The sequence below is a fragment of the Helianthus annuus genome, chromosome 11, assembly GCF_002127325.2.
Source record: "Helianthus annuus cultivar XRQ/B chromosome 11, HanXRQr2.0-SUNRISE, whole genome shotgun sequence".
NCBI lineage: Eukaryota > Viridiplantae > Streptophyta > Magnoliopsida > Asterales > Asteraceae > Helianthus > Helianthus annuus.
In genome coordinates, this window is record NC_035443.2 from 12,082,434 (window position 1) to 12,096,115 (window position 13,682).

The 13,682-nt window shown below is 36.1% G+C and overlaps 3 protein-coding genes across 3 annotated transcripts; 1 reads left to right on the forward strand and 2 right to left on the reverse strand.

The window, feature by feature from the left end:
• The first annotated feature begins 1,888 nt into the window (after positions 1 to 1,888).
• Positions 1,889 to 3,782, forward strand: LOC110887768. The gene is made up of 3 exons (XM_022135339.1): positions 1,889 to 2,440; positions 2,561 to 3,485; positions 3,550 to 3,782. Exons 1-3 carry the CDS (start codon positions 1,889 to 1,891, stop codon positions 3,780 to 3,782), a joined length of 1,710 nt encoding a protein of 569 aa, XP_021991031.1.
• Positions 3,783 to 6,344: 2,562 nt separating this feature from the next.
• Positions 6,345 to 8,282, reverse strand: LOC110889607 (cytochrome b561 and DOMON domain-containing protein At5g35735). The gene is made up of 3 exons (XM_022137169.2): positions 7,358 to 8,282; positions 6,879 to 7,133; positions 6,345 to 6,762 (listed from the first exon to the last, which is right to left on the reverse strand). Exons 1-3 carry the CDS (start codon positions 7,967 to 7,969, stop codon positions 6,475 to 6,477), a joined length of 1,155 nt encoding a protein of 384 aa, XP_021992861.1. The 5' UTR covers positions 7,970 to 8,282; the 3' UTR covers positions 6,345 to 6,474.
• Positions 8,283 to 10,581: 2,299 nt separating this feature from the next.
• LOC110889608 (cysteine protease Amb a 11.0101) lies at positions 10,582 to 12,794 on the reverse strand. Its single transcript, XM_022137170.2, has 4 exons — positions 12,288 to 12,794; positions 11,445 to 11,683; positions 10,940 to 11,080; positions 10,582 to 10,873 (listed from the first exon to the last, which is right to left on the reverse strand). The coding sequence occupies exons 1-4, from the start codon at positions 12,730 to 12,732 to the stop codon at positions 10,637 to 10,639; spliced, it is 1,062 nt and encodes a 353-aa protein (XP_021992862.1). The 5' UTR covers positions 12,733 to 12,794; the 3' UTR covers positions 10,582 to 10,636.
• Positions 12,795 to 13,682: the final 888 nt, after the last annotated feature.

The window sequence follows — 13,682 nt, forward strand, 5'->3', positions numbered from 1 at the left end:
CTACTCATGACCACTTTCAAAATATTAAAAAATTTATAAGGGTAAACAGTGTTTCCTCTATATTAATAGATGAACGGTAACGAGTGTTAAAGGAGAGAACGTGGTGAGCCCATGTGCATAACCAATCAACTTTTTTGGTGTTTATTTCTCTTTTTTGGGGAAATGGACTGTATCACCCTCAACTATGCAAAATTGGCCGATATCACGCCCAACTTTCAAGTTGGCTCCCACCACTCCCTACTGGACAAGTTGGTGTCACTGTCACCCCTTCGTTAAAAAAACACTAACTGAGTTAGTATTTGAAGCCTATGTGGCATTTAAATGATGACTTGGAAGCACACGTGGACAGGACCTCAATAAATACCCCCTTTCCCTCTCTAATCAGTTGCATTTCCAACTTACCCAGTTCACCAGTTCACTTCGATGTTGGCGATCAAACCCTAGTTCCTTGATCATCGACGATTGCAGGCAACATTCAGACTCTCAAGAGGTAAGGTTTATGTTAGGGTTGATTGCATTGTGATTTTACACACTGATTTAAGTTATGGAGCGTATAGATGTTATGCTTTGGTACGGTGGTTGTCTTGATTTCTCGTTTGATCTACCTCAGTATATTGATGGTAATTCTAAGTTAATCCAAATGGATTTTGATCATATCGCATACTTTGAGCTAGTTGATTATGTAATGGAAACCAACGAGTATGAAAATAGAGATTTTTATATGTATGGGATGGATGCGAATAATGGTGATTTTAAACTGTTTCGTGATGATAAAGATGTGTTGGAACTTGCAATTAAGGCTAAAAATTGGAGTGAACCGTTCATTGAAGTGTTTGTTCAACATAGGCCAATTATGTCTGAACATAAGACCCACCACTGTTCCCAACCCAGTAAACCAGAGGCCCAGCCCAGTTGCCAGTCTAGTACCCAGCCCATTAAACCTAAGTCTAGTTCCCAGCCCATTAAACGACAAGCCCAACCCAAAAAACTAGTACCCAAGCCCAGAAAAAAAGTAGTACACGTGAAAGTGGGTAGGGCATCTGGTAAATGTTTTACAACTCCTGAAGTCCCTAGATCTGGAAGTACATCAGCTGTTAAACAGGTAGTTGAAGAACCAGTACATGAGGCTTCATGGGCATTTGATATAGATAAGGAAACAAATCTTAAAGAGGTTGTGAAAGAATCAGTAAAAGAGGTTGTACAGGAAGAAGTCTTTGGTGAACATAGTGATAAAGAAGCTGTGTTAGATCAGGACAGTGAAGACAGTGATTACAATGAAGAGTCCAGTTGTGATGATGATGAGGATTGTTATTCTGATGAGGATGAGGTTTTGGAAGAATTGGTTGGCTTAGATTCAGACAGAGAAGATTTTGAATGGAAACAATCACTAGATGCAATTAAACAAGCTACCAAGGATGAAGAATCAGCCACAAAGAAGATACTTGAAGAGTGTATCAAACATAATGAAGAAGAAGGTAATTTGCATGAAACTAATGATGCAGGTTGTGCACATGTAGAGGGATACAGTAGTTACGAAGAATCAGATGGCGATATTGCCACACCAGGTGATAGTGAAGAAGATGATGTTCGAGGTAAAAAGTTTAGGGAAACTGCTCCTAGTGTAAGTGCACAAACTAACTGGAAGAAGTTTGTTTGGAAAGTTGGGACAAGGTTTGCTTCAAGGGATGCCTTTAAGGAGGCAGTTAGAAGATATGCTGTGTCTAATGGCAGGAATCTTTTCATAGCAAAGAGTGATAGCAAACAATAAGGTCGTGTAGTAATCAAGTGTGTAGCAGGGTGTCCTTTCTATCTATTTTGTTCAATGCACACAGGGAAAGAGTGTTACATGATTAAAAGCGTGAAAAACCATCACACTTGCCAAAGAAACATGATAAAGAACAGGCAACTAACTGCTAAGTTTATAGGTGATGAGTTCCTACCTTTATTTAAGGCCAAACCACACTGGTCTGCAAAGGAAATCATAACTGCTGTCAGACAAAAGTACAAGGTGATTATAAGTAAGTGGTTGGCTTATAAGGCTAAGAAAAGTGCACATAAGAAGCTTCATGGATCAATGAGAGATCATTACAGTAAGATTGGTTCATATCTGAATGCATTAAGGAAAGCAAATCCATCATCAACTTTCAAGTTGGAAACTGTTCCACCAGGTTTCATTAATCTAGATCCAGAGGCCACATGTGAAGCATTCTTCAGACTGTTTGTATGTTTTGATGGTCTTAAAAAAGGGTTTCTAGCTGGATGCAGGAAGGTGTTGTGCTTAGATGGATGTTTTCTAAAGACCTTCCTTGGAGGAATGTTGTTAACTGCTGTTGGGAGGGATGCTAATGACCAAATGTATCCTGTGGCTTGGGCAGTTGTTGAAGGAGAAAACAATGACAGTTGGGAATGGTTCATGCATGAGCTACTGCTATGTTTGGAAGTAAATGATGCTGGGCTTTCATAGACATTGATTTCTGACCAGCAAAAGGTTGTCACTCAATTCTGTCTTCTTAAATCAGTTATTTAGTTATTCATTACTTATGTTTAGATGCTTTGGTAGGGTCTGTTAAATGCTGTTTCAATGATGTGGCCCTATGCAGAGCATAGAAACTGTGCAAGGCACATCTATGCAAATTGGCACAAATCATTCAAAGATGAGGAGCTGAAAGAGTTGTTTTGGAAATCAGCTAGGGCTTACTCTGAAAGTGACTATCTACAAGCAATTGAAGACATGAAAGCAATCAATCCTGATGCTGTAGAGGCCTTACTGAAGCAGAATCCCAACTGGTTTAACAGGTGCTATTTGAACACCCACACCAAGTGTGATGTAATAGTAAACAACATGGCAGAAACTTTTAATGGTTTTATCATTAATGCAAGGTCAAAACACATAATTCATATGTTAGAGGATATAAGGATTCAGGTCATGAGTAGGTTAGTGACAAAAAGGACAGAAATGGCTGCCAGAGATGTTATCATATGCCCTAAAATCCAGGAAAAACTTGAATTTTCAAAAGCTGCTTCTTATAGATGTGAGGTGTATCCCTCACCATATCAAGTTTTCCAAGTAAGGGATTTTGATGATGTCTCTGTGGATCTAGAAAAGAGAAGCTGCACATGTAGAAAATGGGATTTAAGAGGATATCCTTGTAAACATGTATGTGCTGTTGCTGGTTTTTTACATAAGAATACTGAAGACTATGTTGATGTGTGTTATCACAAAGATACATACATGAAGGCTTATGAGTTCTCAATACCTCCATTGCCTAGTGAAAGGTATTGGACCAAGATCAATCAGCCAATGGATCCACCACCAATCAAATTTGCTCCTGGTAGGCCCAAGAAGAATAGGAAGAGGGATCCTCATGAAGATCCAAAAAGGCCTGGGAAACTCACAAAGCATGGGGTTATAATGAAATGTAGTAACTGTGGGGCTAGAGGTCACAACAAAAGAAAGTACACTGAGAAGGGGAAAACAACTGAAGGTAAATGTGATTAAGTTTAAGTTTATTGTTTTGTTAATTACATGGCTTAAAGTTTGTGTCTCAGGTGGTTCTGCTCGAAAGAGACAGAAGAAGTCAACTAAAAAGGCAACAAAGCAGTCCACTCAAGAGGCAACCCAGCAGTCCACTTATGAGGCAACCCAGCAGTCCACTCTTGAGGCAACCCAGCAGTCCACTCAAGAGGCAACTCAGAAATCTACTCAAAAGGGAACCAAGTCAAGTCAAAAGGGAATCAACAAGTCAAGTCAAAAGGGAAAGAGAAAGACCAATCAAGGCTGAAGTTATATGTGATCTTTTGTGTTTGTGGCACTGTTATGTATGACTTAATTAAGTAGACAATGTTATGTATGACTTAATTAAGTAGACAATGTTATGTATGACTCTAAAATTTTGTCTAGTAATGTGGGACCAGTTAAGTAGTCAATCTATGACTTTTTTATGTTGTTCGACTTTTTCAGTGTTGTTTGACTTTTTCTGTTGTTGATTGAGTCACATATTGGTGTACATATTCCATTATGGTCATTGTGTTCACTTTAATAGGTTGACTCAGAAATTGATGACCATGCTTTCTGTTTGGTTTGGTGATTCTACAAGTGCACTTGGAAGTGCAGTTGCAGTTTGACCATGCTTTCTGTTTGGTATGTTTTGGTCAGTCTGCAGTTTGGTTTGGTGATTCTGCTGTTTGGTTTGGTGATTCTACAAGTGCACTTGGAAGTGCAGTTGCAGTTTGACTGCAAATTGGTCAAACTTTGGCCAAAAATCAACTTACAGTTTGGTCTGCTGTTTCTACAAGTTCACTTGCTAGTGCAGTTGCACTTTGCTTCATATTTGGCCAACTATGCACCTAGTAACAGTTTGACTGCAAATTGGTCAAACTTTGGCCAAAATTCAGCTTACAGTTTGGTCTGCTGTTTCTACAAGTTCACTTGCTAGTGCAGTTGCACTTTGCTTCATATTTGGCCAACTATGCACCTAGTAACAGTTTGACTGCAAATTGGTCAAACTTTGGCCAAAATTCAGCTTACAGTTTGGTCTCCTGTTTCTACAAGTTCACTTGCTAGTGCAGTTGCACTTTGCTTCATATTTGGCCAACTATGCACCTAGTAACAGTTTGACTTCAAATTGGTCAAACTTTGGCCATTTTGGCTTCATATGCAGTTTGTAACAGTTTGACTGCAAATTGTTTCTACAAGTTTGTGAATTTTGGCTCAAACAGTTTGACTGCAAATTGTTTCAGTCACTTGCAAGTATGGTCAACATGTACATTAAGTTAGATGTCCAGTTGAGTCAAAGTAACAAAACACTTCATTTCATTATCAATAAACACTAAATACACAAATACAACAATATGACAATTGCAATTACAAAGGTTAGCAAATATGGTGTCTTCGACTTCGTCTTTGTGTCAAATCTCATTGCTTTCAAGTTCATGTTCTCTTCTATTAACAACATATTGTGTAATTCAAGGTTCTTTATCTTCAGGTCTTTAAACGTCACTTGAGTTGAGGTGCCGTATGAACGTTCAACGAACATCTTATCGACATCTTCTTTCCAGAGGAAGAATTTGCAATCCCCTCTCTACAAAACACAACAACTATAAGGAAATTGCAATGGAATATCTCCTAAACACCAAATTGATATGCAATTTCAACTTACAGGCCAGTGAGAACAGCCGTAAAATTCTTGACCATGTCGTTCACTTTTACGACAAGCTACTCGAAGAACAGCAACAACATCGTGATGACAGTACAAATTGCCTTCCAAATCGACCTTGAATACTTTAGGTTTTCGAATTACAGCAGATGTAGAAGAAGACGACATCTTAACTGAATGTTTCAATGGGCAATTGGGGCTAGATCGGCTATGGGGAGGAGGTATTAGGGCAAGAACGGCGATGACCCTCTACCTGCAATTGATCTTCGTCACCAATTTGATGGGGGAGAAGATGACTTTGTTTAGGAATTAGGGTTAAATGGTTACTGATGTTAAACAGATGATATATCAAGTTCCTGTCCACGTGTGCTTCCAAGTCATCATTTAAATGCCACATAGGCTTCAAATACTAACTCAGTTAGTGTTTTTTTAACGAAGGGGTGACAGTGACACCAACTTGTCCAGTAGGGAGTGGTGGGAGCCAACTTGAAAGTTGGGCGTGATATCGGCCAATTTTGCATAGTTGAGGGTGATACAGTCCATTTCCCCCTCTTTTTTTAATAAGGGGGTTGTATTCTATTACATATGCATTATTGGGAAAAGGCAATGGAGCCACCCTGTCTATATGGCGCTAATGTGGCGCAATGAAGCCCCTAAAGGCTCCATTCCATACCACTCACCCTTAGAGTATGTGTCCCTTGTCCACTTTGGTACCACTATGATCCGGGCCAACGTGGTTTTTGTTTACTGTTTATTTCAATTAAACCCTCTCATTTTTTTGTATAGTTATGCTAAAATCATAGGCGTAAACTTGGGGTTCGGTAGCTACAGCTTGAGTAGTTGAGCCCGAATGGGTTCAAAACTTGCATTGAATATATACCACAGTTTTGTCGATACTTATATCTAATTTAGTTTTGTACAGTTGCACACGACCAAGTGCAATAGTCACAATGGTCGCTAGCCATGTTTCATAGGGATTACCCGTATACATTCAATTATCCATTTGGGAATAGTCCAGCGGTATTGATGAGTTAGATTCATACAATTTAGGGTAGCAGTAGGTCAGGGGTTCAATCCTTATGGTGTGTACGTTTAGCCGTTCAAAAATATATGTACACATTCAATTTCCCTAATCTTCTGCTAATTGCATGTTGCTTTGATAAAAAGCACATCCAAAACAAGCCAAGCAAGAACTAAAACATAAACCTCAATATAAACATGAAAATTGTATAAGTATGTATACATGAATCTCAAAAAAGAATATAACACTCAAAATAAATAACAATCTAGCCATACAACATCTTAACAAACCAGTAATCTATGCATGTCCATTAGTTGCTCCTGCATGAGTCCTTTTGTCTTCTTTCTTTCTCTTTAGAACAATAAACCATGTCAAAGCTTCCAAAATAACTGTAACAACTCCCAAAGCGATAAGGATCCCGGTGTAAGCATTCTTCCACTTCTTCTCAGGGTCCAAGATATCGAGCCCCTCGTACACATTAATAATACTCAAGATGATAATCGAGTATCCAAGAGAATGATGGTAGATGTTCCAATAAAATCTGTATTTGTTGTCCGGCTTAGGCCTTAAAAGCAAAGCAAAAACCTACAAAACACAATCAACTTAACTGTCAAGATCCATTGTTTGAGTAATTGTTAGCTAAAGTTACAAACTTTATGTCACTTGTAAGCAAACTAAACTAAGGTAAACATTGGGTGTACCTGAAGTGTTGCAAAAGAAAACAGGATGATCCCAATATTCCTATGAGACTGGTGTGTGATACCAGCAGAATCACTACCGAGCTTGAGCCCGGTAGCCCATCCGGCTACACCGACGATATAAGCCGACGTTTGTGTAGCAACATGGATGTAAAACCAAGCCGGATTAGCGACGCTAAAAACCTTCAAATATCTTGCAGCCATAGCCCCCATGGGCATCAACACTCCCCAACTAACCGCGTTCAGTACTCCATGAGTCTGCCAAACAATTACCCACCATCAATAATAATATTCAATATCCAAAACAACATAATCAAGATAAATAAAGATTCATAAAGATTTATAAAGATTGATAAAGATTCAAACTTTTTAACAAAAATCAAGTGGGTTCATCTTAATTTTCAAAATTTCTCAATTTTCCAAACTGGGTATACAAAATCACCAATCAAGATCATATAGAAAAAAAAAAAAAAAAAACTTACATTTCTCCTGCGTTGGCGGGACCCACCAATACTCCCACCAGCACCAGTCTCACCACTAATAAAATCAACCGACCCAAGAGAATTCCGGTTATCAGCACCCAACCCATGAATACCCGGAGCTCCATTATTAACCGGACCCACCTGCCAAACTTGATTAAATCTGGTCCCTCCACTTGGCAACACCAACGTCGCATAAATCACCACATCACCGCGAACCCTCTCAGCAGTGATACTGGGCACACCAAAGCTCAACTGACTCGGTTGCAGACCGGTCTGGTAACCGGTTACCGACGAAGTATAGGCTTGAACCGACCCGTTTGAACCGGTTACAGCAACAAGAGCCTGGGCACCAACCATACCCTGACCGTTGATGTTGAGGGCCCACGCAACCCACTGAGATGTGTCGGATCCGGCGTGGCGGAAAGCTAGATCGACGGTGGAGTTGGAGGAGTGGTAGTTCCAGTGGAGATGTGAGTTGAGAACGGGTAAAGAGACACATGTGGTGTAGATTGTGTTTCTTGAAAAGGCGTAGCTGTTGCAGTTTTGTTGTGCGTATGATGAGGCTAGATTTGATATCAATATGCAAAATAACACACCAAAGATTTTACCCATTTCAGAAATCTTGATGGGTTTTGAAAATTAGTTGATTTAAGTTTGTAATTCTCAATAAAGATTCAGTTTTTTGTTTTTGTTTTTTTTTTTTTTTTGGGTTTCTTGATGAGATGAGATGGGTTTGAAGAGTGTGGATGGGATTGGGAAAAGTTGTGTGAATTATATAGATAGTGAACTTGTGTAGAACACAAGTGGAGAATATGGAAGCAGCCAAGAAAGTGTGGGTTGTTTGAATAGTATGTACGTATGTATAAAGTTTTGAACTTTTGTTCAGATATTATTAGTTACCAAAATAGTACAGACGTGCGATAGTACTACGCTAATATATTAACATAAGATGTTTGTAAAGATGTTACGTGATTATTAGTGTTGGATTAAAAAATTTATAGTTACGTATCGGTTTCATATGATACTGTGCGTAACTTCAAAATGGTATATACAAGTTTTGTTCAAATATTAATAGTTACCGATAATAGTACAGACGTGTGATAGTAGTATGTTAACGCATTAACATATGTTACATTATCATGGTAGTATTATTATTAGTGTTGCATTAATAGTGTGGGATTAATAAATTTGTAGTTACGTATTTGTTTCATATGATACTATGCGTAAGCGTAACTTCAAAATAGTATATATTTTGTTCAGATATTATTATTTACCGATAATAGTACAGACGTGTGATAGTAGTATGTTAACACATTAACTTATGTTACGTTATTATTAGTGTTGCAATAATAAATTTATACTCACGTATCTGTTTCATCTAATACGCTTCTTAACTTCAAAACAGTATATACGTAACGTATATCTTAATAAATTTCTTTGTACCTATTATTTTATAAATAATAATTAGGTCATATAAATATAATAACAATTGAAAAGTAAGATTTTCTCACAAAAGAATCTAATTAATTAATTAAGAAACAATTCAACAATAAAATCCAGAATATAATAATTTATTTGGTTCCAAAAAAACGTAGAAAAAGACGGAACGAAGGTGTCATTTTTCTCGTTTTTGGAAGAATTAGTTTGTTAGCGTTCATACAGAAAAAGCAATGAGATGTAGAAAATTCCACTTTCAACTACTTGTTTCATAACTTTCTAAACGAGTCATTGACCCGAAGGGTATCACCGCGTCCAAATTTCAAACCGGTTTATTTTTCATTTTTGGTAGGTGGAAATTTAATAATTTCGTCCTCCAACTTCTCAAGATTATCAAAAACGTATTTCAAAAACAATTATATATAGTCCCTTAACCGTTTAAGAACTTTAGTTGTTATGTTGTCTGAAGCCCAATGGGTATGGGCCGGGTACAGGCTTAAAAATAGAAAAAAATCGGGTATGGGTACGGGTATGTGATTTAGTGATACCCGCCCGATACCCGGCTTATTTACCCGAATAATACCCGAAAGTATCATATTATAGATTTTCAAATATATATATATAGGGTTGAGCTATATAGAAAACCCTATCTATATAAAAAACCCTAGAAAACCCAACCTCCCGGCATTTTTTTTTTTTTTTGAAAAAAATAACACATGTAATATATATGTTTTTAAGACTTTTGGGCCAAAAAAATCAAAAAGCGCCGAAGGGATAATTTAAAAAAAAAAATTCAACAATTTTTGTCTTTTTTGCCTAACACATGCTAGGCACTGAAATTTGTTTATTTTTTTTAAAAAAATCCCTTCGGCGCTTTTTTGTTTTTTTTTTTTGCCCAAAACACTCTAAAACATGTATATTACATGTGTAATTTTTTTCAAAAAAAAATGTCGGGAGGTTGGGTAAAATGGGGGGAGATTTGGGTTTCCAGAGTTTTCTACCTAAATGAGAGTTTTCTGTCTAGCATTGTCCTATATATATATATATATGGTAAGGATAGTGTAAAAAGGGCCTAAAGTGTGAAAAGTGTATTATAACACTATATATAATACTATATAACACCATATAAACATCGTATAGCAATATGTAACACCATATAATACCATATAACACTATGTAACACTATATAACACTATACATCTATCATAGACATGCTATCAGACAAACTATAGTGTTATAGTTGTTATATAATGTTATATAGTGTTATATGGTGTTACATATTGTTATACGGTGTTTATATGGTGTTATATAGTATTATATATAGTGTTATAATACACTTCTCACATTTTGAGCACTTTTTACAGGATCCTCTACCTATATATATATATATATATATATATATATATATATATATATATATAGGGAGCCGCTAGAATGAAAACCACCTCGAGTTGTAAGAACCGCGAGAACTACACCCCACGGAGCGCCGTTTGCCATGATTTTTTTTACAAGTAGATGTGTATATTATAAACACAGCCGTAAAAAATCATGGCGAACGGCGCTCCGTGGGGTGTAGTTTTTTACACCACAAGTTTGGTGAAAAAAAAAAGAAAAAAGAAAAAAAATTAAAAAACACCAAGGACACAAGAAAGTAAATCAGAGAATACTAAATCGAATGCTTGTGAACCGTCTGTTATGTGTATTCTTTATGTTATATAGTCTATCAAGAAAATAAATCTCATAATCGAAACATAAAGTAACAAAAAAATCTCATTAGACATATGTTTTCTCTCTCGGATGGTTACATATAAAATGAAAAGTGAACATAATTAAAATCGTAATCTAGAGTTCAACATTTTTAGTTTCGGGAGATTTAAGAGGGAAATTACAATGCCCATACATGTTGCAAACCCCTTGGATCTCCGTACCGCGTAGCATACGAATGTATCCCTTCTCTCCCCATCCTTCGCCCCACGAGTTCTTAACAATCCAGTACTTGGTTCCGTCAGGATCCTGATCGTATCCAACTATCAACATCGCGTGCATCAGCTCCATTCCACATGGTCCACTATAAATTCCCTAAACACCATGAACTATTAAACAACATATCGATAACAAATGAACGATGCGTGATTGAAATGTTACCTCTTTGTAGAACATGAAACCGTCACCGCCAGGATCCATTTGAAATGTTACAGGCTGGTGTGCCACTGCTTTCAATAGCGCTTCTTCATCGTGTTCTGGCAAATACTCGGTTCCATCAACAGTTACCGAGTGATGACCATACTGGTTTGAAAACACAGATTGTTAGAATCAAATACAAATAACTTTTAACGTGCGAATGATACAAAAAACTAAAGTATGTTCAACTAGAAGAATTATTATTACGGTACAGTTTTAAAGTAGCGTTAATATTACTCTAGTTGATCTGTTGTAGAGTAATAAGTATCACACTTCAACAAAATGAACTATAGCATTTATTATTATGCATTTACGCTACTTGAAAGAGGTAGTGTAATAATACTTATAGTGGTTCGAACATAATTGCTATAATTATTTGTACAATTCGTATGTTAAAAGCTGTTTGTACTTGATATAACAAGCATTGTAATCTAGTTATCTATACTATATTCATTAGTTTTGTTTGTACCTTGGATGTATCGCATGTTTCCCTTTTACCTACATAAGGGTAGAACTCATCTGTAGCTATACCTCCATGCTCTTTGACGAAAGTAAATACGCCACAGACCTGCCCTCCGTCGCAATGGAAGGTTCTGTCGCTCGAATCACAATCAAGAAGTTGTTGTTCTGATAATGATAAGAGTTGACCTGTTCTGATGGCGTTTATTCCTTCAATTGCACCCACCGCAGCAAATGCGAAACAACTTCCTGTAAACTCGACACCAAACTTGTTTGTAACTATGTGTGCTAAGTATGGTTACAAAAATATAACATCATTGTTTTGAGTATAGATAATTGTTTGTGTTATATATGGTTAAAAAAGATATATATAACATTACCAATTTGAGTATAGATAATTGTTTATGGTTACAAAAATATAACATTATTGAATATATAGATAATTGTTTGTGTTAAATATGGTTACAAAAATATTTGTTTTTGAACTGCAATTTTTTTAATCTCTGTTGTCTGTGGGACTTGAATCCAAGACTTTCCCTTTCTAAACACATGTGTTTAAAGGCTTTGTCTTTGTCAATGGACCATCACCCCATTGGTTGATTAGAAGAATATAACGTTAGTGTTTTGAATATATAGATAATTGTTTGTGTTAAATATGGTTACAGGATCATATCACTACAAGGGTAATCTAAAGTTACTATTTTATGTATTAATTTCAATATAAATATGTAATTAACCAACCTTACTTATAGAGACAAAGGGTGGTGTTAAATTTACCCTCTTCTCTCACAAACTTGGGAGAGGGCCCACCCCAAAAGACTAACTTGTATGTAAATGAGACAAAACGTGTTACCGCACTGTCCTTGATTTTTCATAGGGGTGACAGCATTATGTTCCCTCCAATCCATCCTCGGTGGAATAGCGTTTATATCGATATCATTATAACTGGAACTCAAGTTGGTCTTACGAATCCCGTGAAGAGCAATGAAGTGGCCACCCTTCGAGTCGGCATGGGTTTTCCTAAACTCATGGTGAGTCATGGTAGCAAACTCGTTTATTTGCAACTTGTATCCCAGGTTCATCTTGTTTTTCTTGTGAATATTTCGTACGTTGTGCTTGAATACATTGAACCGTTGGGGGCTTCTATCGGTCACTTTGTGGTGTTCTCGCCACCTGTCGTACAACCCTTGGAATCCCTCCTCCGATTCGAGTTCTTGCTCATGGTAATTGAAGCTTTCCACAACTCCTAGTATCAAGACCAAAGAAAGTGAAAAAAATATAAAATTGTTGATCTTCATTTGGAGGAAAATGGTGTAAGAAATGAGATTGTTATGATCCAAGTAGTACGCATTTAAAAGTGCTTATTCTTGCTTGTTTTTAGGATTTATATGTGGAGGTTTTTTTATGGTGTCAAGGGAATGTATGGATGGATGGTTAAGCTGATTTGAATGTAAAAACTAACTAAATTTAAATATAGGATACCTATATACCTTTTGAAAAAGCAAATATTAAAAACTAATGCATTTATATATAAAAATAAACAGTAAAACTTGTGTATGCCACCAACTTTGCATAATGTATGTATACATAATTTGTTTACATATGCATTAATAAAAAAAGCAAGTAAAGTTACACCTATATAGGTTTAATACATTATGATTTTATAATTCCAATTATGTTAGTTATATAAAAGTTGTAACATTATCTTAACAACCTGAAAACAAAGTTAAATGATTAATTATATTTTATTATTATTATTATTATTATTATTATTATTATTCATTGTCGTCTTAACTATGTTAGTTATATAAAAGTTGTAACATTATCTGAACACCCCTAGTTATTTGGCTTAAAAATTTTAATTGTGAAAAATAGAAATATATTTTGTTGTTTCTCATAAGAAATCAAAACACAAGAAATATGAGAATAATTGTTATTTTATATTAAAGAAACTGTTAAACCGAATTAAGATAAATTACTATTATACTTATTTTTCCACATTAAATTGGATAACTTGTGACACAAAAGTTATAATCAACCAATAGAATGGTCAATTTTGATAAAATGGGTTGCCCTTGGAAAGTCCAACATCCCATTTTCTAAGATAATTGTTTTGTAGGCTTGCATAAGGTACAATGGTCTCATGTCTCCCATACCCTCTTTACATCACATCATATATTTTGGCACAAGTATTCTAATTTCTAAGATAATGGTCTTCTCACGTGTCATTCAGTGAAACTAACTCACA